The 26,163-nt window shown below is 36.2% G+C and overlaps 1 protein-coding gene across 3 annotated transcripts; it reads right to left on the bottom strand.

Moving 5' to 3' along the window:
• Positions 1–444: 444 nt before the first annotated feature.
• LOC148950055 (cytoplasmic 60S subunit biogenesis factor ZNF622) lies at positions 445–24,569 on the bottom strand. 3 transcript variants are annotated; one of them, XM_089092094.1, is made up of 3 exons: positions 24,435–24,569; positions 2,937–3,841; positions 445–785 (listed from the first exon to the last, which is right to left on the bottom strand). In XM_089092094.1, the coding sequence occupies exons 1-3, from the start codon at positions 24,435–24,437 to the stop codon at positions 554–556; spliced, it is 1,140 nt and encodes a 379-aa protein (XP_088948220.1). In that variant the 5' UTR covers positions 24,438–24,569; the 3' UTR covers positions 445–553. The 3 variants fall into 3 exon arrangements, with proteins under 3 accessions (XP_088948220.1, XP_088948219.1, XP_088948218.1); XM_089092093.1 differs by lacking the exon at positions 24,435–24,569 and adding an exon at positions 21,659–21,682; XM_089092092.1 differs by lacking the exon at positions 24,435–24,569 and adding an exon at positions 5,754–5,999.
• Positions 24,570–26,163: the final 1,594 nt, after the last annotated feature.

Genomic DNA, 26,163 nt, shown 5'->3' with positions numbered 1-26,163 from the left:
CAGCATGATTTTTGCAAAGAAATCACCCACTGGACTTTAGCTTAGGCTTATTTATCCTTGAAAACAACGATTTTTTTAATGTTTTCCTTTTGGTTTGTTTCAGAATAATGAAACTTTTAAGGCATTACCACATCTCCGTCAGTGTTGCCAAATTTAACCATGAGCATAGATATATAAACATAAATATATGCCCGTACATAATTCTGAGCGTATGGAGCAGAAGATGCAAGCCATTTAGGGAGTGGAGAGTCAGTAAATCACACCATCAGGCAATAAAAAAAAAAAAAAAAAAATGTAAATTCAGCATAAAATGTGCATTAGAAAACATCTCTTAACATCTCAATTTTCTCTTTAAAGAAAGGTTGCCAGGTTTCCTCCAAAATAGCAAAAAAAAAACTAAAATAAAGTCTTGCAAAGACCAAAGAAAAACTAACATCAAATATATAACTTAAAGGAGGTGGTATATTATAAGTCAACAAATAACTATAATTTACAGCCTCATGCCACAGAACAAATATAAACCCATTTTGTTTCCAATGGTACTTCTTAATGTCTACTGCAAAACTTGATGTCTAAAGTGTTTCTGAAGTCTGTTTGCCTTCACGCCCAACTGAACATGCTTGGTGCTGACAACTCTTTTGAAGAAATTCAAATCACGGATTTTCCTCTGAATTACTTCTTTAGACGTTTGTTCATTTGTCCATCCTAGTGCCTTCATCTGAGAAATGCCATACGGTAAAGATTTTCTCTGTGGGGCTGGGCGGGGATTTGGGTTCAGCTTTTGCCTGAAAGAAAAATATTTAAGATGGTGATGTAGGGATAGATCTAGCAAGGAGGAAAAGCACTTGCTCAGCCAGAGAGTCAAAAGCTGCAGTATTTACAGGGGCGAAAAGTACGGATCGAGGAGCACAAGTTTTATTGGTGCCCCCCCCCTCCTTCAAAAAAATTTGTGATCAGGCTATAGAAATAATATCCTAACAGTTTTTGAACGAACTTAAACTTTCTATTATATACGGTTGGTTAGACTGTGTCCTGTGTCTTAGTGTTCATTTAAGTTTTTACTTGTCTTTCTTCATTATAATTAACGATAATTGTTCGTTTTTTTTTCTTGTGTGTTTGTTTTTTCTTTTTTTTTTGTTCTTTCTTTCTCTTTTTATGCTCCTCTAGTGCATTTTTGTTATATAGAAAGCGTGTAAAAATTAATTATTATTATTATAACCCTCAAAACCTTAAATACTCTTAAGAAATTGAAAAAAAAAGGAATTTATTGCTTCATTTTTATTAAATGAAATAAGATTCAATTTTTTTTTTTTTTTTTTTATTTGATTGCTTGCTTGTCTAATGTAAAATATAGCAAGCAATATTTTTGATTTGCACAAGAAATAAGTCATATCACATAATTATTTGAAAGTCTTGGACATGTGTCTCAGAAGGCGTTGCTATATAAGAAAATTGGATCATATAAAATTCATGTGGTAAAAAAAAAAAAAAAAAAAAAAAAAAAAAAAATCAGTTAGAATATTCAAACATTTAAATCATATCAAGTTTCTGAAAGGAGCTTCAGATCTGTGCTTACATTTTAAGACCTAGCAGATATTACTTCTGGCATATTATAATCCTTGAGATTTATATTAATGTAACAAATTGAATAATGAAAAATTGTTTCATCAACTTACTTTGGCTAATTTTGTTTCCGCTAATCATTTGTTTCTGAGCATGAGCCATATTGCCATCATCCTAACAAAAGTTGTTCACAACAATGTTTTCTAATGATTGTGTTTCTGTAAGCTAACAGAACAATATTATTAAGAACTGTTAGTGAATTTCTCCAACAAAACATTGTTTAGGAACATTATTGATGAACTCGAGTCCAAGATGAAAAAATTCAGAAGTTTATAATTTTTTTTTCCTTTTATGAAATAATTTAATTTTAACTTTCAGGTTTGTTTTGAAGCTTTGGAAGATGTCTTAGATTTGTGAAAAAAAATGGTGGCTTTGACCTGTTAATTTTATGAGAAGTCATATTCATCACCATTACATGTAAAGGTCGTTCTGACATTTAAAAATTTTCTGAAATAATTGCCAAAACTGTTTGCTGAGCTGCATTCAAAGAACAGACCAGTAAGGGAGTGTATGCTCAATCTCACTTCGATTCTACATTACCCTGCTGATCCTCATATTGAGAACAGCCTAGCAAACGTTTTTTTTTGCCTCAGATGTGTGAAAATGTCAGATACAACCTATAGGCATAACAGTGATATGTACCCCAATTTTGGAATTTTTTTTGTTAGTTATATTGATATTCCCACTCTCTGATCTAAAAAACATCACTGATGGGAATTATTAGCAACAGTTGGGGTGATAAACACGCTAATATTGTGAGGGTAGTCTGAAAAGGACTAGGAACGAAACTCGGACTATGTTGCTATCTACATATTTTTTTTTATGAAAATCACCGCCAAGCAAAATCCATGTGAAGCTTAGCCACACATAAGTAAAAAAAAAAATCTTTCTAGTTCGAAAGCAATAATACAACTAAAAAAGAAAGAAAAAAATATTGAACAGCTAGAAGCATTTCTACAATAAAGTCTTGACAAGGAAAATAGGAAACTGAAAGGAAGCAAATTTTACTGAAGGAAGTTTAAAATGTGTGAAACAACTAATATTCCCACTGACAGTACAGCGTTATCCAGAACCTCTCTTCCCCCTAAAAAAAAAGAAAATCAAAATAAGATTAAATTAAGTCTAATTTCAATTTAATTTATACACGTTTCAATATTAATTTCAGATAAAAGGGAGACCTATTACCATTTACCATGGGTAAACTCTTGTCTGCATGTATTATGGGTGATGGTTCTAGACAGTAATTTTTTTTTTTTTTTCCTTTTACTGTTGAATATTTATCCCATGAATTCTAAAACAAGAAAAAAACTTACTGGTAGTATCTGAATAATGACCTATGCCCAATCACAGCGCCACTAGGCAGTGTCATTTCATACCCATCGCCAATAAGTAAATCATCAGAAATTTCTTCATCAGGATCTGCCATTGCTGCATCTGGATAGCTAGAAGAATAATCATAAAAATCTTCATACTCAATCAGAGTCTCCCCTTCATGAAACAGTCTCATATGTCCTTTGTCCATCATATGCTTTTGCAAAGCCTGAACACTCTTGAATTGCCTTCCTTTGTGACCACACCAAAGACAAAGTTTCCCACTTCCAACCCTTTGACCTAAGTATGTAATAAGACCTTCAATATCACATATATACTTGTAATCAGGTAGAAAAAACGAATGGGATATTGACATATGCCTAATATTGTCTTCTGGTCCTTTGGACTGTTTCAAGCAAAAAAGGCATGTATCAGGTGTTATTTCATCTTCATCGTCCCATTCATCAGAATCAACTTCTTCAACTTCAGAATCTGTATCCTCTAGTTGTGTAGCAACTTCTTTTTGAGGCATCTCTTCTAGATTGGCATCTAATTCTTCTTGTATGCATTCTGCTTCATCGTTTTCTGATAGCAATTCTGGATTCATCTCAAGAACTCGTTTTGAATTCTCAAAATGTTTATAAGATTGAGTATGGTTTTCAAAGGATTTATTGCTACTAAATTTTTTTCTGCATGCTTCACAATATAATGCTTGTTTCTTAGTATTTAAAGCATTTTGTTGTGCGAGTGCCTTTTGTCTAAAAGTTTCAGCAGACACAGGAGGGAGCTCTGCAACTTTACGCTTCAAGTTATATCTATGCCAGTCAGTTTTAAAATGCTCTCTTTGAGCATCAGGCTCTTTAAAACCAACAAGACAGGATAGGCAGGTAAATGTTGGAATTGTCTCCTGGAACAAAAATATGATATTCATTTATTTACCATATTCATCCTAAAGCAATCTGTTTGCCAATACATAATACAAAAACAAATATAATAAAACAGGAAAAGGGAACAATAATATGACTGACACAAATAATAATAGTTTAAAAAAAACAAAGAGCACAAAGGAACAAAAAGTAAAAGTAATAAGAAAACATAATTATTTATACATTCTTTTTTTCGTCAAATTTCATGTATAGCCAATGTGATCTAACATATTTATTTCGAGCTTACAAGAAAAAATTTGACCAAAACTGTTCTATATTTTTCAATTCTGTTAAAAATCATGCAAATCTCATTTGTCAATTTAATTTTCTGAAGAACTGCTGAACGAAATGAATTCTTCCTCATTCTGTGTAATGCAATTTACATTTAGGTACAGTCTGAAGGCCTTTTTATCCAGAAAATGGATTTCAAAACAAAACAAATATTTTAAAAGACCATAGATACAAAAGAGATATCCTTTGATAAAACACCTGATCTGGAATGTTTTCTTTAACATAGTTCACCTTTTCTGCATTTTAACCAAATCTCAACATTTCTCATGTCTTTCCAAAACATTTCAAGTAACCAAAACCCACCTATTGGAAATCCACATTAGAATCTGAAAAACTGTAATGATCAAGAAAATTTATTCCTAGGTTTTGCCCTGGTCAGCTCTCAGAGACTCCATCATTCAAGGTTTTCACGCCTAAAAAGCCAAGTAACTTGTTAAAAGGGCCAAATTATGAAAGCTTAGACCAATGTAAATATCTCAGAGATTATTACAAATTGTGGAGTCCTGCATTTTTAACTCGCATGGAAAGGTCAAAAAGCCTAATTAACTGCAAGAAGAAATTGTCAGGACTATGTCAGGCCTCTTTTGCTTTTTTCTCTTCTCTTTTGCTCTTTTGCTTTTTGAAATTGTCAGGCCTCTTTTGCTTTTTTCATCTCAGTCAAAAGGGGAATAAAAATCCTCAATAGTTTAAAAGAAAAAAAAAACACAATACTCACAAAAGTAGAAAAAGGAAATACATGGACACAATAGATTATTATAAAAAAGCTTATACTCTTTTGATGGGTAAAACAACCTACAAAGCAATAAAAAGTGACCGTACAGATGAGCACACGCACATCAACTAAGAAAGGGACTGGAAATTTTAAAAGATGATAGACTACTAACTCCCTAAATGTAAAAAAAAGTTTACCTCAAAGGTTGTTATGCTCCAATATTTTACAGCCTAGCCAAAATCAATAAAAAAAGATATTCTGTAGTGTCCTATAAGGGCACAAAATAATTTTGTACAACTTGAGACATTTAATAATGATTAGAATAAGAAAGGGCTATAACACATTAAATTGATTGAAATAAAATTGAGTATCTGCTAGACAGTGCTTAAATGAACCAACACTAACTACTTCAGTAACTGAAGGCAGGTTATTCCACAGTTCAATCACATTGTGAGTAGATAAATTTTTCCCACGTTTTATTTGCTTTATAATAATGACTCAAACTAAATGAAAAGCTAGAATCAAAATTATCAAAATTTCTAATAAACTAAAATAAATCAAGTATGTCTCTCTCTCTCTTGTGATAGAAATATTTTCACCTTAGTCTGACTCAAATTTGATGATAAATTAATTTATTTTTTGTACTGTACATTTATTGATTCTCCAAAGGCTTTTGGCAAAGTTTCAATGCCTTCCAAAAGTTCAGTTACCTTGTAAATACATTGATGCTTTCCATTTTGTTTTTCTCTGGCTTACAACAATGACTTTAGCTTATTATAATGACAAACTCAATGAAAGGCTAGAATCCAAAACATCAAGATTTCTAAAAATTCAAAATACATCAACCTAATGTCTCTCTCACTCTTGTCACAGAAAAATTTTGAGCTCACCTTGACTGAAAATCCATGATAAATGAATCTGTATTTTTGCACTTGATTGTCAGAAATACATTTTTGTGCCTGAAGAGGCATTGAAACTTTGTTTAAGGTCTTTGAAAAGTCAATACAAGTATAGTTGTAAGAAAGAACAAGGTCATTATTCCCTCAGCTACTGTAGAAAAGACCGATTAATGTTCCCGATGTAGGTTATTTCGCACACTCTATGCAAAGCTGCTATTGTGTGGTTGTGTTGGCTTTAAACCACTAAGGAATGGTATCTTGGGGCCATACCTACCTTTTTGGTAACTGTTATTGTATATTTTTTTGTGATGATTATTTATTAAGCCATCCAACCTGCAAAAAAAAACACATAATAAAGCAAAAGCAAGCAGCAATAATAAAGCAAGCACTACATAAGAAAGCAACAAGCACAAAACACTACATCTCCTTTCTTCCACAGGTAATAAAAACTGTGACACACTAACAATAACAAAAGCCATTAATTATGTAATTTAAATGTCCATTATCTTCCTTGGTTTAACCACTCTGCCAGTTTTTGTTTCATATCTTTTGTTTTTGCTTCAGTTTTTGTTTCATAGAAATGGAACCGTCTCCATTTCTGTTATTACAGTCAGTTGGGGGATGGGGTGTTGGAGCTCTTGGGGTTTTGTAAGGCTGTCTTGGAAATTTTGCCCAGTACTACAGTTCATTGGAGTCTTTGGGACAGGAATTTTTGGAGAAGATGGTAGGGTCTGAGATGGGTCAACTTCGGGAGGCAGCTCCACATTACCTGTGAATACTGAAGACTGTTGGCAACAGTCTCCAGCACAGGACCATGGTTTCAAATGTGCCCAATTCCTGCAATAAAATCTACCATTTTGAGCCTGGATAAGATAAGATCTTGGGCCACGCATGATATTACTGCAGCTTTTGTCCAATGTGTAGCTTCCTTTGATAGCTTGACCCAGATGGGTGGGTTGTCTTTCAACTCCATTAGGTTCATTGAAGCCTTGTAATAGTTTTGCTTCTGTGTTTGTTGTTGTCTGGCTTTGGCTGCACAGAACTTTATCTTTGGAATAGTCTTTGGCTGCAATAGCTGCTAACTGCAGGGTAGGATGGACCTTAAACTTCTACTCATAAGGAGCTGTACAGGGGATGTAACTTCATCTATAGGAATATTCCAGTATTCCAATAGACCAAGGTTCTATGTTGGACTCTATTGCTTTTAACATGATCCTGCTGGCTATATCCACAGCCTTCTCATTATGGCCATTGGACTGTGGAAAATTTGGACTTGAAGTCAAATGCTGGATATCCCATTTCCTCAAAAAGAATTAGAATTTTTCTGATGTAAACTGTGGTCTATTATCAGACCATATTTTTTCTGGAATGCCAGTTCTGGCAAAATGAGCCTTGACCTTCTTAATGGCTTCTGCAGATGTTGTCAGTTTGACTTGATCAATTTCTATAAAGCAACTATAATGGCAAAAAATAGCAAAATAATCTTGCGAAATCAAGACCCACATATTCTCAAGGATACTGTGGGATTGGCATTTATATCAGAGGGTTCTTTCTGATTGTCTCTGAAAAACTTCCTATAAGTTTCACAGTTCCTGATCAGATCTTCAATATCTAAATTAATATTTGGCCAGTAAACAGCACTTCTGGCTCTTTGCTTGCTTTTCTCCATTCCTAGGTGTGTTATATGCAATTGCTGCAGTATGTCCCTTTACAATGCTCCAGGGATGACAACTCTACTTTATTTCAAAATGATACCATCAATGCTGGTCAACTAATCCCTAACATTCCAATAAGGTTGTACAGTGCAGAACAAAACAGCAGGTGATGGTGATTTAGCCATCCTTTTTGTATGATTGAGCCAAGTTTTATCATAACGGGGTCCCTTCTATTCTCTTTGCAGATGTTTCGTCATTTTCTTATTGCTGACAGGGATACTTCTTACAACAAAGTGGACATGGAATTGAATATCCATTGAGCATTCTTCATCAAAGTGTGGTGGATGCAGTCTTGACAGCATGTCAGGAACAGGCAAAACCAGACTCAAGCTCTGGTCCTTGAAAGAGGGTGTGGGTTAAGATCCCACTACACCATGTATAATTTTTTGTGATGATTATTTATTAAGCTAACTAAACTGCAACAAAAACACATAATAAAGTAAAAGCAAGCACAAACACAAAACACTACAGTTACCAACCCAACTTAAATTCTATACTCAAGCAAACCTCCTCCATGGCATGTCACTTGGCCAATAATACAGTGACTCTTCAAAAATTACCATAATTGACATGGAGCAGACAACTCCAGCATGGACTTCACTCCAAATGAAAACTAAGGTAAGTTAAGGTAATTGGAAATTGGCTAATAGTTCTTGAAGTTAGACTAATGTCTTTTAAAAACGTTTTATTCAACCATGTTTCCACCCATTAAGAAATTGTTAGCATGTAAGGATGCATTAATTGTGAATGCATACGGATTTAAGCCTCTGCAGCAATACATTTTATCTTGGTATTTAAAAAACTGTTCAGGTGTGTTGGATGTATTCAAATTATTCAAAACATTACCAACCACAAGAACAGAGACATTATAATCATTGTAAACCCTATTTATACAAGCAGAATGAAGCAGGAGATCACTACAGGATAAATTTTCAGAATATGGCCAAAGAGCAGCAGATCCAACAATATGATTCAATGCTTAACCAGTTTCAAAGCTAGAATGATTTTTTTCTTCAGAATTGGGGCAATTTACACACAATCACAAGGTAAATGTTAGGTTTGCAACCATTTTCATACTTCCAAAAATTTTTGTTTAATTAAGTGCTTGACTGATAAACGTCATATTCATGTTTCTTGCTATTGGCCCTCAGAAATATGCTTACATTGTTTCTTACTTGTTTACACTCAGTACACCTTTCATCTCAGTGTGAATGTTTTTCACAAAAATTTGTTGATGATGTGATGCAACTTTTAACCTTCATGAAAAAATATCATCAACTACCAAACTTCTGTGAAGAGGACCTCAAAGCACAACTGTCAAACCCATGATCTAACCATAAATCTACCCCCATACCCAAAATGGCATTAACTAATGCAGATATCTATAAATATTTATGTAAAACTGATGTGACTTAAGCAAGAGGTCTAGACGGAATCAATCCAAGGCTTCTGAAAGAAACATATTTCAGGCATCTATGAATATCATTACAGTTCTCAATGATTGGTGGACTGCTAATGTACTACCTGTATTCAAGAAAGAAAAATATGCATATGCCAAAAACTATAGACCTGTACTTAGAACTAACCTTAACCTTGGAACTAAACTTAGAATGGACAATGATAGAATATCTGCCCCCCTCCCCTGCTCAGTTTTGTAGATTCACCAAACTGAGTTGAGGCTCAGGTCACACAGCCCATTACCTCAAAAGTGCATTTTCCTCTGAGGGGGAAAGGATTGACTGAAGCCTTAAAAGTGCAGTTTTGGGCCCAAATCTTCTAATTTTTCATTGAGCATTCAGATATATGTAGAAGGTAATGGGGTGTTATGAACTCCTCCCTTTGTCCATATACTCCTTCATTCTGAGAAACATTTTTTTACTAAACCTGAAATGTATATGCTGTGTTTTGACAGCTTCACTCTTATTGGAGAACTATTTTAGGCATAACATAAAAGTTGGCATTCATATGCTTACTTATAAAGAAAGGGAAGGGGTGGGGATACTGAACAAAAACATTTGTACAAAGATCTCTCCTTGAAAAGAGAATAAAAGGGTATTTAAATGCTCTTTTTTTATTTTTTTTAACCCCCTAAGAATTCCTTAGGAGGTGTTCTTTTTCAGGGATGATTGAAGTATTGCTGTATGAACATTAAGCATGATTTAAAAAAAAGGCTGAGGGAAGGGAGAGAGCAGCAGCCTTGTTCACATTTAAGAAAACCTTGGATCAAACAGTTGATAGTAACAAGCTGTAACTAAAAAATAGCTCTTGCCAATAGAAACCAAATCTCTAAAACAGACCTTGCAATACAATATTTACTTCAGCAGAATCTACTGTTTATGCTTACATATGAATGTTTGTATAATTTTAAAAAAGAGGATTAAACAGCCACAAGACGATCACCACTGGGATCGTTTTGCAAGAGCAAGGAATAAACTGAGGCAGCTGACTAGACACTTCATAGCTGACTATGAAGATAACTTGGCAATCAACATCAACAACAACCCAAAGAGGTTCTGGAGATACATATCTGCTAAAGATAAGAGTAGACGAACTATGCCATTCCTGCTCAACCCTGAAGGAAAAAACCTGGAAGATCTAGAGAACATTGCAAGTTTGCTGAACAACACATTTGCATCCAATTTCTCAGTGGACACCACTGATAAGCCACCGTCCCCTCCCTCCAGGATGGTTGAGCACCCTATGCCAAAAATTTACGTCACAATGGACAAGATTAAGAAAAGGCTGAGTAAACTAGACCCCAACAAAGCTAAAGGTCCAGATGGTATACATCCCAGGTTCCTTAAAGAACTTGCAGATATAGTAGCCAAGCTGCTCTGTTTGGTATTCAAGCTGCCCCTTCAGACTAGTAGCCTACCTGCAGATTTGCAGACAGCCATAATTACTCCCATATTCAAGAAAGGATCTAGAACCCAGTCTGAAAAATATTGACCTATTAGCCTGACCTCAGTTGAGGCCAAACTTAATGAAGGGATAGTCAATTATGCAATTACAGCGCATATGACCAAGAATGGCTTTCTTTTTGGTGGTCAGCATGGCTTCAGGAAAGGCATGTCTATCAAAACAAATCTTATACTAGCTTATGAATCTGTAACTGATCTACTGGAGCAGAGTTTCCCAGTCGAAGTTTTCCAACTGGATCAAGCTAAGACCTTTGATAAAATGTCTCATTACTACCTGATAACCAAGCTGTCAGTATATCAGATAGACAATGATGTTGCCCAGTGGATTCAAAGCTTTTTATCCAACAGAACCCAGATTGTTGCTATATATGATAAAAGAGGTGACCTCATCTACTCCACACCAGTTCACATTGAGAATGGTGTCCCCCAAGGTACCAAATTAGGCCCAACACTGTTTAACCTTTACATAAATGATGCTCCTAAGGTGGTCAAGAATGGCTTGGAACTGTATGCAGGCAATTTCAAACTCTTTGGTCCAGCAGCCTCTATAGAAAATTGCTCTTCTCTACAAGAATATCTCAATAACCTCTGACTGTGGGTAAAAACCTAGATGCTTGAGTTCAACCTACACAGACGCAAAGTCCTGCGTCTTGGTCCAAACAATCCCTGCCATAGTTACCACATGGTTGACTCTGCAGGTGCCAATATGCCCATCAAGAGTGCTGAGGAAGAGCATGATCTTGGGGTATTAATTGACAATAAGCTGAAGTTTCGTAGTCACTGTCAGAACCAAGCAGCTAAGGCAAAAAAGGTCCTTGGTTTGATCAAGCATTCAGTAACAAGTCGCCAACCCAGAGTTATCAAGAAGCTTTACACAGCCCTTGTTTGTCCCCATCTTGAGTTTGGTATGTCAGTTGCCAACCCCCACTTTAAGTGTGACATGGAGATTCTTGAGAAGGTCCAGTGTAGAGCAACCAATCTCCCTTTTGCAAAAGAACAAATCTCCTACAAGCAACGGCTAGCAACGGCATTTAAGATGATGACCAGTGACACCATCAAGCCCATTTTTGATCATAATGAATATACTGGAACACAAGGAAATCCCATAAAACTGCATCAAAAATTTAGCAGAAAGCACAAGAAGTTCAACTTCTTCACCAATTGTGTTGTTCCACTGTGGGATTCATTCAGCAAATCTACCATGTCAGCCAGATCAGTTGATAGCTACAAGATTAGTGTTGACCATGATTGGAGCAGCAAGTCATTGAAGACATGATGGGACAAACCAGCATCATGGAGTAGGATCTATTAGATGCCACACGCCCCCTTTAACCCCCAAGTATGCCCAGCCGCCAATACATATAGTGAACCCAACAACAAAACTGTCCTGTAAATATGAAAATTCTGTTAATTGTCCTGTTGTTATGAATTGTGCTATGAACTGTTGCCCTGTATATATGTAAATAGTGATAATCCAACTGTGACATGAAGATTATCAAGTCACTTTTACCTGGCAACATCTACAGGTTCTTTAACCTTAGTTGCTAGAAAATGTGATTTAAGGTAAAAGTGGCTCTATCTTAATAAAATTATACAAAGTAATTCAAAATCTATGGCAATCCTAAAGCTATCATCTAAAAAAAAAATATGAAAATTGGAGTGATTACCATTCTCTAGTAGTTTGAAGCCAACACCTCTGCACAACAGCAACTTTGGATAGAGTATGTGACATGGTTGGGTATGACAAGCAGCATCAACCCCCTAGCAATAGATCAGGTTAAGAATACGTAAATATCTAGAATCAAGGCTCTCTAGAAGGAGACCAACTTAAACAAAAAGACTGATATTTATAAATTGTCAATTTGTTCATTTTTGTGGTTTTTACATTTTTTTGGACAATTCAACCCCCCCCCTCAAACATTTGGTACTTATGTGTTATATAATACACACCTGATAAGTGAAGTTTGGTGAATGCTAATGAAATAAAACAAAATATGATGAAAATATAATACTTTAATAACAAAATTATGAAAACTACAACAAAGAATTATGGAAGGGGGGCTGCTCAGAGTGCATTATATTAAATATGTAACCTAAACTAACCTAAAAAAAATACCAACTAAATATTTAATTAAAATATAGCTATATGTAGTTTCTCACCAAGCCAAAGCTAATTGTCTGGTATAAACACTGTGAAGACCAGATATTGTCTCATGTTTGCAGTACAAGATCTTGAGTGTGTATTATATAACACATAAGTACCAAATATTCTTATAGATTCCTAGGCTCTATAAAAAAACTAAAAAAAAAAAAAAATGATGAAACTCTTACCATCAAGGAGGCACACTTGTGCCTCTATAAAGAGGCGACCCACCACAATGTTAAGCGATTTCAGGTCCTAGAGGCCGCAGAGAGACGGCGGTAATCGCATTTTGTAGCCCAAGCTCAAACTAAGAAACTTGCAAAATTTAATCCTCCTCTGACTTTATCTTCATGGGGTAAACTGGGCCGGAATTTTCGACCCTCCCACCATAGCCCCCCTTTAAAGTTGTTCGATTGGGCTGAAATTTAGAAGTTAATCTTTACTAGGGCCCGGGAACCTATCCTCGAAATTTCAGCTCAATCCGATCACTCCTTCCCTGTTTTCAAAAAACCAAATATAGCCACTTAAAATTCATTTCTTTTTTTTTTCTTAGCCACGCCTACAGGCCACAGTTGGCAACGGATCCGGTTGAATGAGGACTCATTAGAAGCAGAATTGGACCTGTTAGGGCCTTTTGATATTTTCAGACCGAAAAAATTATCCCCCGAATTTACATTTACGAAAAACCTTGTTTTCCTATATTAGCCCATGTTAATTTTTCCGACCACAACCCCCCTTTAACGTTGTCTGATCGGGCTGAAATTTGGACGATAATCTTTCCTGGGGCCTGTGAGCTTATCCTCAAAATTTCAGATCAATTTGATCACTCCGTCCCTGTTTTCTCCAAAAACCAAATCCCTAGTTTTTAGGGAATTTGATTGCATTGAAAATAGTTTCAATAGACTACAACACAGAGACTTTTGTTTCTCTATAGTCTTGCAGTTACATGTCAGACTTTAAGTCGAAAGTTCGGATTTGGGTCACTATCTCAAGATTTTTTTCAATACTGAAGTCAACCTTTAAAAATAAACTCAGTTTCTTTTTTAAATTATTTGAAAAAAATTACGTTTTCTATAGAGTTAAAGAGGCTGAGTTACAAGGAGCAATAATAAGTAATAAACTGTACAAACACGTGCAGAAATTATTTGAAAAAAACTACGTTTTCTAAAGAGTTAAAGAGTCTGAGTTACAAGGTCGAACCTTAAACAGTACTGGGTTTTGGAGGCACTTTGGGGGGGCTTACGTGCCAAAAATCCTCAGAGTTCGCCTCAGTTAAATAAAAAAAAAAAGTTTTTAAAAATGAAAATAAGGCGAGAAAATAAATATTAAAACGAACAGAAATTATTACGTATATGAAAGGGGCTGTGCCCTCCTCAACGCCTCGCTCTTTACGCTAAAGTTTGACTTTCTCACAACTCTTTTTTTAAACAATAAAAACTTTAGCGTAAAGAGCGAGGCGTTGAGGAGGGCACAGCCTCTTTCATATACGGAATAATTTCTGTTCGTTTTAAGATTTAATGTCGCTCCTTACTTTCAGTTTAAAAAACTTTTTTTTTATTTAAAGGCTGCGAAAGCGGGGGTTTGGGGGCGGCAGCCCCCAACTGTGCCTCCTAATCCCTGTACGTTTTAAGGTTTGACCTTGTAACTCAGCCTCTTTAACTCTTTAGAAAACGTAGTTTTTTTCAAATAATACTTTACAATAGGTCTATGTTGCAAGCATCAATGAATCCAATGTTGGTTATAGGCCTCATGATATGGGGGTGGGAGGGGACAAGGTATACCATAGATTTGAAAAAATTAAAATAAGATGAATTTAATCTCAGATTTAAGAAAAACTGGGGAGAGAGGACAGCTCCCCTGCTTCCCAGACCTAGAACTGTCACTGAATTTATCACATCTTCTGTTGCTTTTTTCCATAATTATCTAGTTTTGAATTAGCCTAGTTATTATCAATTGTTATTTTAGTTTTTCCCATGGCCTAGGGCTTTATAAGACCAGTAGAGGGGCGCTGGGGACAAACTATCAAAAATATGGTAAATTTGCAGGAGGCACAATAATTTAGCTAGGACAAAAGTGAATACATCATTTGATGCCTTTTTTATGCTCTTTGATAATTCAATAATTGCTTCTGTTGCAAATTGCATCTTGAGCCCTTAAAGAGGCCCCAAAGGTATTTTATATGAATTATGAAATTGCATAAAAAAGCTCCAATGGTGTTTTCACTTTCATCTTAGCTAAATTATATGGTCCACTGCAAAGTTACCATGAAACCCCACCCCCTAATGTGCAAATACCCTGAATTGTTGAGAGCAAAGTTTTTTACCTTAATTACCTTAATTTACACTTAGGAGCAAAATAAGGTCCAATGTTGGATCTGTTTGGCTCTGTTGTTGAGGAGGCAGTTAAAAAACAAATTATACAAAAATATAAAAAGAACAGGGTTGTGTCTGTGCTTACAGCCCAGTGACACGCCTTCCACATAGAGTGTGCTAGGATAGATGCAATTTAAGCCCACTTTGTAATGGTGACCACAGATAGTTATGATTAAGGACACCATTCTTCTGTAGTTTAGAGTGTACACCACCACACAACATCAATTTCTGATAGAGTATGCGAGTTGGTTGGGTATGATAAGCAGCATCAGCATCTTAGCACAACTTTGTTGTACATGCACATATACACATCACTATTTATGAGACACCAATGATGGGCAGCTCCAGTTGTATCTTGAAGGTTTGGGTTCCCAATCTTTGTTGAGTCTTCCTTAAGAAATGTTGTCTGATTCTACTTTTAACTTGGGGCTTATGAAGCTTCTTAGAATGACCTTGTGTTTGTCTTTTGTTGGGTAACTGGTTAAAGAGCTTATTTTGGAGTTGGTTGACAAATTTATATGTGAGTAGCATGTCACTCTGCTTGCATTGGAAGGTCAAAGATGGGAGTTTTAGGTTACATAGCCTTTCACTATATGGTTTCTCACCAAGTCCAGAGATGCACTTGGTGGCCCTCCTTTGTACACCTTCAATCAACTGTATATCACCCTTGTAAAAAGGATCAGCTAGGCAGGTTCCAAAGTCAAAACTGGTCTCACAATCGCCTTGTATAGCTTCAAGAAGATTATATGTGATCAGCTAGTAAGTACTTGTTTAATTAGTCCAAGGCTAGAATTTGCTTTGGAAACGGTCTGTGCAGTGTTCATGGAACTTCAGAAGATTATCTATTGTGACTCCCAGGCCTTTGCTACTGGTGCAAGTTTGGAGGGGAATGGAGGATGATGTCTGGATATCATTCATAGTGTATTGGTGCAGAGGATTATTGTTACCAAAATGAATGGCAATGCATTTGGATATGTTGAATGGGAGAAACCACCTATCTGCTCATGCCTGAATGTTACCAAGGTCGGATTGTATTGATGGTTTATCAGGTACACCAAATAGTTTTGAGTCATCAGCATAATGGGTTAAGTGGTTGTTGACTTCAGTAATCATATCATTTATATGAAGAAGAAACAATGCGGGTCCCAAAACTGTTCCCCTACATTACAGGGCTGGAAGTAGATACATTTGCTATCTGTTGTAAAGAGCCATACAGCCTGAGATCTACCAGTCAGGAAGTTGATAATTTCTTAAACCACATTGGCCTGACATCACATAAAGAAAGAAAAGTTTTTATAGGCCAAATGACGATACTGAAAAAACAAAGCGAATATTTCGAGAGGACAAACGCCTGTCTTCTTCAGCGCGAAACGAAACGATGTATCAATAAAAGCCAAAAATTAAAAGAATTAAAACCAACTACCTAACAACCATAAAAGAGACTTATTCGCCAATATCCGCGATTTGCACAAAATCCAAAAACACATGAACTGCCATCGACGGATACTAGCGAGCAAATGATAAATGAAAGGAATCAATTCATTCACTCGAAAAAACAAAACGAACCAGCAATTAAATAAGTTGGAAAACTATGTCATTTGATTTCGGATTTTAATTAAGGCATTTCTTGCAGACACCCTTTGAGACCTAAGGGGTTGTTCACGTGTTTGATTAGATGACTGGGAAAGTGGTTCAAGGTTTATTTCAGGGATTACTAACGTATCGTAAAACCCCATTTTTGCTCGTTTTTCTTTCTTTAAGTCAGGAAGTTCATTAGCCAGTCTACTAATTCATGGTGAATTCCCACTGCTATTAGCTTAAAACCAAGCTGATTATGTGGGACCTTATCGAATGCTTTGGCTAGGTCTAAAATAATCAAATCAACAGGAAGGCCTTTGTACAGCTACTGGCTAACCTGTTTGTAAGTATCTAGAAGGTTAGTCTCTACATATTGTCCCGGGAGACAGCCGTGCTGTCTGTTGGAGATAATTTCACTAGTAACAAGGTGCTCAAGAAGCGCATCATTAAAAATTCTTCCAATGACCTTTGCAGCAGTAGACGTAAGGCTGATAGGTCTATAATTTTCAGCTTTCAATTTATCCCCCTTTTCAAAGATAGGTGTGATATAGGCTAGTTTCCATTGGGAGGTGACACACTTATGATGAAGGGGATATTGAAAAAGTAAAGATAGTGCAGGGGCAATTTCACGAGCAGCTTCTTTTAGCAGACGAGGATGAATGTTATCAAGACCAGCACTTTTATTGATGTCCAGGCTTTTGAGTTTTTTTCTACCATAAAAGTAGTAACTGCACTGCAACTCATTTGCTTCTGGATGTTGCACTGTAAGTTGGGAATGGGAACATTATCAGGTTCATTTGTGAAGACTGATGCAAATTGCTCATTTAGAAGATCTGCTATATTTTGGGTGCCAATGACTTGATTTCCATCACTTGTTGTCAAGCATTTTATGGATCTCTGCTTGATACATAATTACAGAATTTTGTAGGGTTCAACTTACTTTGGTTAGCAAGTCTTGTCTCAAAATTACAGTACAGTTGTTTGGTGAGATTCCTTAGTTTATTTTGGGCTTAGACATATTTTTCATAATGGCTTTGCTTATCCTTTTTCTCCAATGGCATTTCTTTAAGCTTTCTTTGTTGTCTTATGCCAACTGTCATGTATGGTAAGGTCTTTGGTATGGGGATAAAACTTTTTATTGTGTTCTGTTGCCAAGTTTCCATGAGTAGAGCCCAGAATTTCTCCCACTGCTCATTGATCCCACAATGGAGGGTCAACTCCCAGTTAATTTGCCTCAATGTGACCCTAATAGCCTCATTCTCTGTGACTATCTTTTTTTATGTCCATTTCTTGTTTTCTGTTTTTGGATAACTAATTCAATGGCAAGGTTGTCACTTTTACCAATAGGCGGGAGATACTTTATGCTTTGGATCAGTTCACTATTGTTAAAAAAGACTAGGTCAAGTACTATTGGTTGCTGGTGGGGGCAAAAACATGTGAGTTGGTAGATTGCTTGGAAGGCAGAGAGATCATGAATACAATCAATAAAAGGACTGATGGTGGATAAACTACAAGTAACTGGGTTATACTGAAAACCTTCCTTCACTCCTATAAGAAAATCATCTTTGAAATTTTCTATGGCTTTGCAGAACATATTTGAGAGTACATACTCAGTATCAATGGAGGAGGGTGCTGAGGGACTGCAGTATACACATCCAATCCTGGTTTGGCGTAGGTCTTGGCCTTGGTCTGTGATATCAAACCAAAGGGTCTCCACAGATGGCAGGCTAGATTATATATGAAGTTCCTGAACATATATGCTGCTTTTACATAGGCTAGGACTCCACACTTGCATTCTTTTGGTAAGAGGTTAGAGATGATTTGGTAACCAGGCAATTGAATATGTGTATCTTCTAATCTACTCTTGGTATTCTTAGGGCATGCTTTGGTAAGTAGAACCAGATCATTACCTTAAATCGCACTTGCCAGCAATAAGGACAAATCCTATAGATGCTGATCATAATCTTTACAATAACTTTATAATTAATTTATTTTGTTAGTAATTTGATCTAAGTTTTCCAATAGAAGGCAAAAGTCTGAACTTACTTTTGAGCAGCCATTGATATCTGGCTCTTATTCCTTATGTTCTGTATACATAGAATCAGTAGATTGCCAGAGAGAATCATCATTGATGCTGGACTGGCTAACTGAAGTATCTGATGTACATGTTTCAGACAAGGATAATAGAGTAGAATACGGAGACATATAAACACTTTTATCATCATCATAACTATTAATACTATTTACAACATATAGCAGCTTTACATTTGCATGGGTGGGGGGGAGGGGTGTGCATTTCTGCAACACCCAATGCTCTGTTTTTTGGAAATATTTTCCCATTACAAATAGCAAGGTCTTTTTCTCCAGCAAAACTCTTGCTTTCAGCTCTTCAACAAGTGTCTTATGTCTAGTTCTGTCTTCTCTTGACATGCTGCTATGAAACTGGATGTCTGACTTTTGCTGGGAAGACTTTTTGATAATGGTATACTTACTTACTTAGTTCCCGGCCATCCTCGTGGGATGTTTTGGGGCCACTCCTCTTGCTAGCTCATGCATAAGTGCTCGGTACATTGCTCTGTATGGGGCGATATGTGATAACTGGGCTATCTTGACGTTGTCGAAGTGGAAGTTCTCCATCCATCGTTTTTGTGGTCTGCCTCGTGGGCGAAGGCCATGGAGGGATCCTTCAAGGGCGATTTTTGGAAGGCGGCTCGGCTCCATTCGCTTGACATGGCCGAACCAGTGCAGTTGTTGCTTCTTAATTTTATTGAGTATGGTTTCAGTGGACTGGAGCCTTTGACGTACTTCCACATTTGTGATTTGGTCAGTGTATTTGATTCTAGAAATGCGATGGAGGCATCTCACCTCAAAAGCTAGAAGTTTTACTTCGTCTTCGGTTTTCAGAGTCCACGTTTCACATCCATAAATAACTATGGGGATTACTAAACTGTTGAATAGGCGCATTTTAAGTTTGTTGGATAGGTGGTTACTTTTCCAGAGGTTGGCTAGTCTTTGGAAGCTAGAGCAAGCAAGTGCAAGTCGATGTTTCATGTCAGAGCTATGGCAATTATCAGAGGAGAGTAGGCTACCAAGGTACAGGAAGTGGTCAACCGTTTCAACCTGTCTCCCGCCTATGGTGATAATGGGCGGGTTGTCTAGTTCACGTCTCGCAGTTACCATGACTTTGGTCTTGCTGGCATTGACCTCCATCCCGAACGGCTTTGTGGTATTGTAGAGTTTATCCGCTTGTGCCTGCAGTTCTTGTGTAGAGTTGGCTGGCACATCACTATCATCAGCGTAGGCAAGATTGTCTATTAGCACCCCTCCTATTGTTGCGCCATATTCCAACTGCATCATCAACAGAACGGCATTTAGAAAGAGGTTGAAGAGATGTTGTGATAAGATGCAACCCTGGAGTACTCCTGACGAAGTTGTAAACTCTTCTGACAACCCATCAACGGTTATTACTTGGCCTTGGAACTGGTCGTACAGACTCTTGATTATTTGGACTATCTCATAAGGGATACCGTAGTGAAGGAGGATATGCCATAGTCCTTCGCGCCATATCAGGTCAAATGCCTGACGGAAATCGACAAATAGTTGGTAGAGTTCTTGGTTGAATTCGATGTGTTGTTCCATGAGTTGCCGAATGACAAATATCTGATCGATTGTTGATCTTCCAGGGCGGAAGCCGGCCTGATATTCTCCAATGGCAAAGGCAGTTGTTGCTTGAACGTGACAGAGTAGGATTTTTGTCAGGACACGTGACTGACGGCTCGTGAGGCTGATCGGACGGTAGTTTCCGCACTCTTTCTTTGACCCCTTTTTGTGAATGGGTACAATGGCAGCCTTGCACCACTGACGGGGTACGTGGCCGGTTTCCCACAAAATTGTAGGCACAGTGAAAAGTAGAGGGGGAGGTCTTTGAACTGTTCCACTTGCAAAAGTTTGCTTAGGGGGTATACATTTAAGTTGGAGATAGGAACAGATGGTGGGCCATACTGGGATTCTAGAAAAGTTTTGAACATAAGTATTATCATCTGTTGTCACAGGAATGCCATAAGCAACTAGATTTTTTTTTCTGCTGCTCTCTATTTATTTCATTGCACACTAGTGTTCTTAAGTTTGTTTGCACTTGGCAGCTGATGTCTGTTCTTAGAGTCTTTGTTTCAGCCTTTACAGTATCAAGTGCAATGTCTTTAACTTTGGTGACATTGCACTTTGATAATACTGAAAGTTCAATAGTATCAACTTTGGTTTTAATTGCTTCTATGATGCTGTTCAGTCCTTCAGATAATGTGCTCATTTGCTGGGATAAATTCATTTGTAAGCATGAAATTGCATTTGTAACAATTTTGGCTACATCATCAACAGTAGCGGCAACTGAATTAACTTAGGTTTCAGCTGGATTGACTTTACATAGAACACACAACCATTGGCAACCTATTTTTGACATCCTTTTATTAAGTAGGTCATATTCTTCAGCACTTAGCTTAAGACAGGTTGCATACAGCCATCTTCCACACTTATCACAATTAATTGCCTCTTCAGCATCATCAAGGCCAATACTACAGGTTGCACAGCTATCTTTATCCTTGCATGGGCTTGCTTGCACTTGTTTATTGCCTTTGGGTGGCATTACGGCTTGATTTCTTTAATATTTGGCTTCCAACAAATAAAAATCCAATATTGGCAGAAAAAAAAGAAAAAGCAACAAACATAATGAGCACTGGCAATCCTACATGTTTCGAAGAAGGAGAAGTGCTTGATTCAATGAAACTGGAGGGTTTGTTTACATAAAAAGTAAACAAAGGAAGAACTTAACCAGGTTGAATTTTACTTTGAATACACAAAAATTTGAAATACAATCGCCGAAAAATACTCGAAACACAACTAAGCCAATGTGATCTATGGTGGTATGTAAATATATCATTTAGTTATGTTTTGCAAATGTGCATTTTTTAAATACATAACTTCAGAAGAAATAGATGCACATGAAATATCAGGTTTCTGAATTGCAAAGTCTATTGCATCTACTTTCCCCCAATCTCCTCCATGGAATTGGTCAATCCCCATAATAAATACTGATTTCTCAAAGTGGACTAAAGATTTAACCCCCATTGCTTTTGTCCAGAAAAAATTTGCTGAACTTAATGCAATTACTTACAAAAACCATTTCCAAATGTTTGTTGATGGGTCCAAAATAAATGAGAAGGTAGCAAGTGGTGCTTTCCTTCCTCACCTGAAAATTGCAATGGGTGAGAGATTGTATAATAATGTATCTATAATGTCTGCAGAGTTAAATGCCATAATCATGGCATTAGAACACCTTATGGAAAATAAACCCTTGATTGCTAATTCAAATAGTATTATAGTTTATTCTGACTCTTTATCAAGCCTTGAGTTGCTGTCTTCAGCTCCTCAGTATAAGTTGGATATTGACGCTTATCATTGTCTTAGTATTATAGATAATCTTGCTCGAAGTGGCATAAGAACTTACTTTCAGTACATTCCTAGCCACTCTGGTATAAGTGGTAATCACCAGGTTGATGAAATAGCAAAATATAATATAAATATCGACCAGCAAAGTGGGAGACCAATCCCCATTAGAGATATTTACTGATGGAGACTATCAGATATTATGTTTAATAAGAAAAGTCCTACTCTTTCCCCCTTTCCCAATAAGTACTTTTCTAAAATTTATCACAGAATTCATTCTGGAACAAATGGACTGAACTTTCTTGCATTCTCATATCAGTTTCCTAATTCAAGTGGTTCAGTTCTCCTGTCCCCTCTTTACAGGTATTGTATTGTGAATAATGAAACAATTGACTGCTGCCTATTTGAATGTAATATGCTGACGTCTGCACAGCATACCTTGCATTGTAAATTGTCAAAGTACTTCAAACACCACAAAATATCAATATCAGCCAAGAACCTAGCCGACTATTGCTACACATAGAACACAGAAATCGATATCTTTCATCTTATATTTGAACTCCTTTAGTTGAAAGATCTACTGAAATATATCTGAGAATATCTAATAAATAAGAGACAACCAAGCCTGTAGCTCTGTAGCCCACAGAGTGAAGCAAAAGGAAAAGGGCTAAATAGTATCAACTGAAAAGCCCACCTGCTGTGAAATAGAAGAAGAAGAATTGCAAAATTTGGTGCTATTTTTGTCAACAGCATTCAAAAACTTGAAACATTAGGAAAATAGTTTATATTCGTGTTGCCTAATAAACAAGGTTTGAATTGTTATAAATAAGTATTTTTGGAATATATTAGCCTACTCTTGAACAACTTTTTTATAAACTAGCCTAGTGATATGTTTTTAACAAACTTTCAAGAACTTAACCACTGTTGATAACTTCTTTCTGTGGTTACAAAAATGGGTAAATTTTTAGCAAATCATATTATTGACTTACAAATAAAGTGAATATACCACTTGATGCCCTTTTTTATGCTCTTTATGAACATGATAATCATTTTTGTTGGAAATGAATTTTAACCCCCACCCTTATATATATACCAATTCAGGGTATATATTTGCACATTAGGAGGGTGGAGGGAAAGTTTAAACTTACCTCTCATTTACATCAGAAATAAAATTTACCCCCACCCCCTGAATTGGTATAAATAGGGGTGGGGGTACAATTCATTTCCAACAAAAATAATTATTGTATTTAGAAAGAGCATAAAAAAGGCATTGAGTGGTATGTTCACTTTATTCATAAGTCAATAATATGATTCGGTAAAAATTTACTCAAAAATGAAATACCTTTGGGGCCCCTTTAAGGGCTTAAGATAGAATTTGTGACAGAACCAATTATTGAATTATGAAAGAGCATTGGAAGAAGCGTCAAATGATGTTTTGGTAAAATTCTACTTTAGTTACTTTTGAATATCTTAGAAAGGGGTTAGGTTAGGAAAATGAAACTTTCAGGGATTGGTCTACAGGCTAAAGTATGTCCCGGGAAGGTATTTTGAAGTACCTACCTCCACTCCTTCTCCCTCTAGAGGGTCCTGACCTTTGATGACCTTTAAAAATATGTGAGTTATAGAGGTGACACCTTGCAAAATAGATCTTCTGCTTAAATGAAGTATAACAAAATTGTTTTCAGCTTCACAACTTTGCTCAATCCCAATTTATAAGGTTTTAAAGATATGCAAATACATTTCCTACATTTTGGGAATAAACATTGATATGGCACAAAAATTCTGCTCAAATAAATGAAATTGCATTTTCAGAGCTAAAGCCAGAGAAAAAGAAACTGATAGCTGAAAATTAAGGTAAAATGTTGTTTTGTCAAAATTTCAATGGGTATAGACCTGTCATGTAGGCAAATTTCAGGACCCTCTAGAGGGAGACGGAGTGGAGGTAGGTACTTCAAAATACCTTCCCGGGACATACTTTAGCCTGTAGACCTATCCCTGAAAGTTTCATTTTCCTAACCTAACCCCATTCCAAGATAGCCAAAAGTAGCTAAAGTAGAATTTTACCGATGTTTTCACTTTTATCCTAGCTAAATTATTGTGCCACCTGCAAATTTAACAAAAATACAATCAAAAGCATAAAAAATAGCCTAAATGTAAAATTAGCAATCTAAAAAGTTTCTCTTTTTGCTCTAGCATGTCTCCTTCTGAAGAGCTACTATTCTAAACTTTTAACTTAAGAATACATAGCTGTTAACAGTGGGATATAGACCTACAATAATTCAAGCAATGAAAAACAATTAATAAATAGTCTAAAGATAGGCTAGACCTAGTAAATTATTTGGGGCTATCTCTGGCATCAATAGAAAGGATGAAGCTCAATTGGTGATAGGCTAAAGACTTGCTGATTTTCAAATCACTGGGAAGAACCATGTTTTAATTTTTTCAATCTATTGTTTACATAAGAGAATAAGCAACTCAGCATTAAGAAACAAAATAATACTAACCATATCCTCTACCAGCTTTTGTAAGGAATATTGGACTTCTTTCCTTTGACTTCTTCAGATAATGTTGTGCGCGTAAGCCTTTAAATAAATAGAAAATTTTCTATGCGATTATCAACTAGATAGCACTAAAGTAACTATGTGATTCTGCCAAACTCATAAGTTCCTATTCTGTCATTTACTATTTACATAGCCCGTCTTCTGTTTACTAATCCCTGTGCCAGCCTATCCAGAGCATGTCCCTAGTGAACAAACCCATAATCATAATTAGCATGTTTATAAAACGCCAAACTTTCATTCCATAGAAAAAGGGAGTCTTCATTGAAAAATATAAAGAATCGAAATTGAACCGTAAAAGAATTCTTTATTTAAACTCCCCCCTCCAATAGAAATTAAAAGGGTCTAGAGAATCATGTTTTGAACTTGAGACTTACTTGTCCAGTTTCTGTCTGGTGATTCTGGTGCTACTATTGAAGATTCGTCCAAATAACGAGACTGGTGCGTTCTGTATATAAAATTACCGTTAGTCTGGTTTCGACTAAAATAAAGTACTAAAATTTGCGTCTTGCATTTGTGTTAGTTGAGGTATTCAGATAGATCGTCACGAAAACATTTGCCATTATCTTTATGTCATTGATTCATTGGTCATCTCCAATGTGTCATTGCCACAAGTGTCATATCCACTTTTTATATAATTGGCTGAAAAGTCTTTTTTTGTATCATTTTGAAAATGATATCTATCTTCTTTTCTTGTCATTGGCCAAAATATACCATTGTAAAAAGTTTCATCGTTTTTTTTTCTTGTCATCAGACTGAATTTCATTGTTTTTATTTGTCATTGGAAGAAAAATGTTATATCTTTATATCATCGTTATGTTTGTTAAAAAAAAACTACCCCCACCCCCTACACACACACACCATCAAAGAAGGTTTTATTTAGCCAAAACTTATTGTTTTCATTGCAAGCGTGATTGCATGATTTCAGGGGAGATTGCACACAGGAAAATAGACTCCATTTAAGACTGCCAGCGCAGAGAATTGCGAATAGACGAAAAATTATAATCAGGGACTATTAACAACAGAAAATACGATCAAGTATAAAAAAAAGGCGACACCAGAACCTATTAATCATACATTAAAACGATGACACTTATACTTTCCATAATAGATAAAATGAATAAAATTTATCGATGGAGACTATCAGATACTATGTTTAATAAAAATAATCCTATCCTTTCCCCCTTTACCAATAAGTATTTTTCTAAAATTTATCATAGAATTTGTTCTGGAACAAATGGACTAAATTTTCTTGCATTCTTGTGCCAGTTCCCTAATTCAAATGGTTCAGTTCCCCTGTCCCCTCTCTGCAGGTATTGTAATATGAATAATGAAACAATTAACCACTGCCTATTTGAATGTAACATGCTGACGTCTGCACAACATACCTTGCTTTGTAAACTGTTAAATTGCTTCAAACACCACAAAGTCTCACTATCAGCCAAGAGCCTAGCCAACTATACCTGCACACAGAGCATAGAAATCGACATATATCACCCTATATTTGAACTCCTTGAGTCAAAAGATCTACTGAAAGATATCTGAGAATATCTAACAAATAAGAGACAACCAAGCCAGTAGCTCTGTAGGCCACAGAGTGAAGCAAAAGGAAAAGGGCTAAATAGTATCGACTGAAAAGCCCGCCTGCTGTGAAACAGAACAAGAAGAATAATGA

This window comes from Artemia sp. Qi Xiang Cuo, chromosome 7 (assembly GCF_049724085.1).
Source record: "Artemia sp. Qi Xiang Cuo chromosome 7, ASM4972408v1, whole genome shotgun sequence".
Classification (NCBI taxonomy): Eukaryota; Metazoa; Arthropoda; class Branchiopoda; order Anostraca; family Artemiidae; genus Artemia; species Artemia sp. Qi Xiang Cuo.
This window is presented reverse-complemented; position numbering and strand designations above follow the sequence as displayed.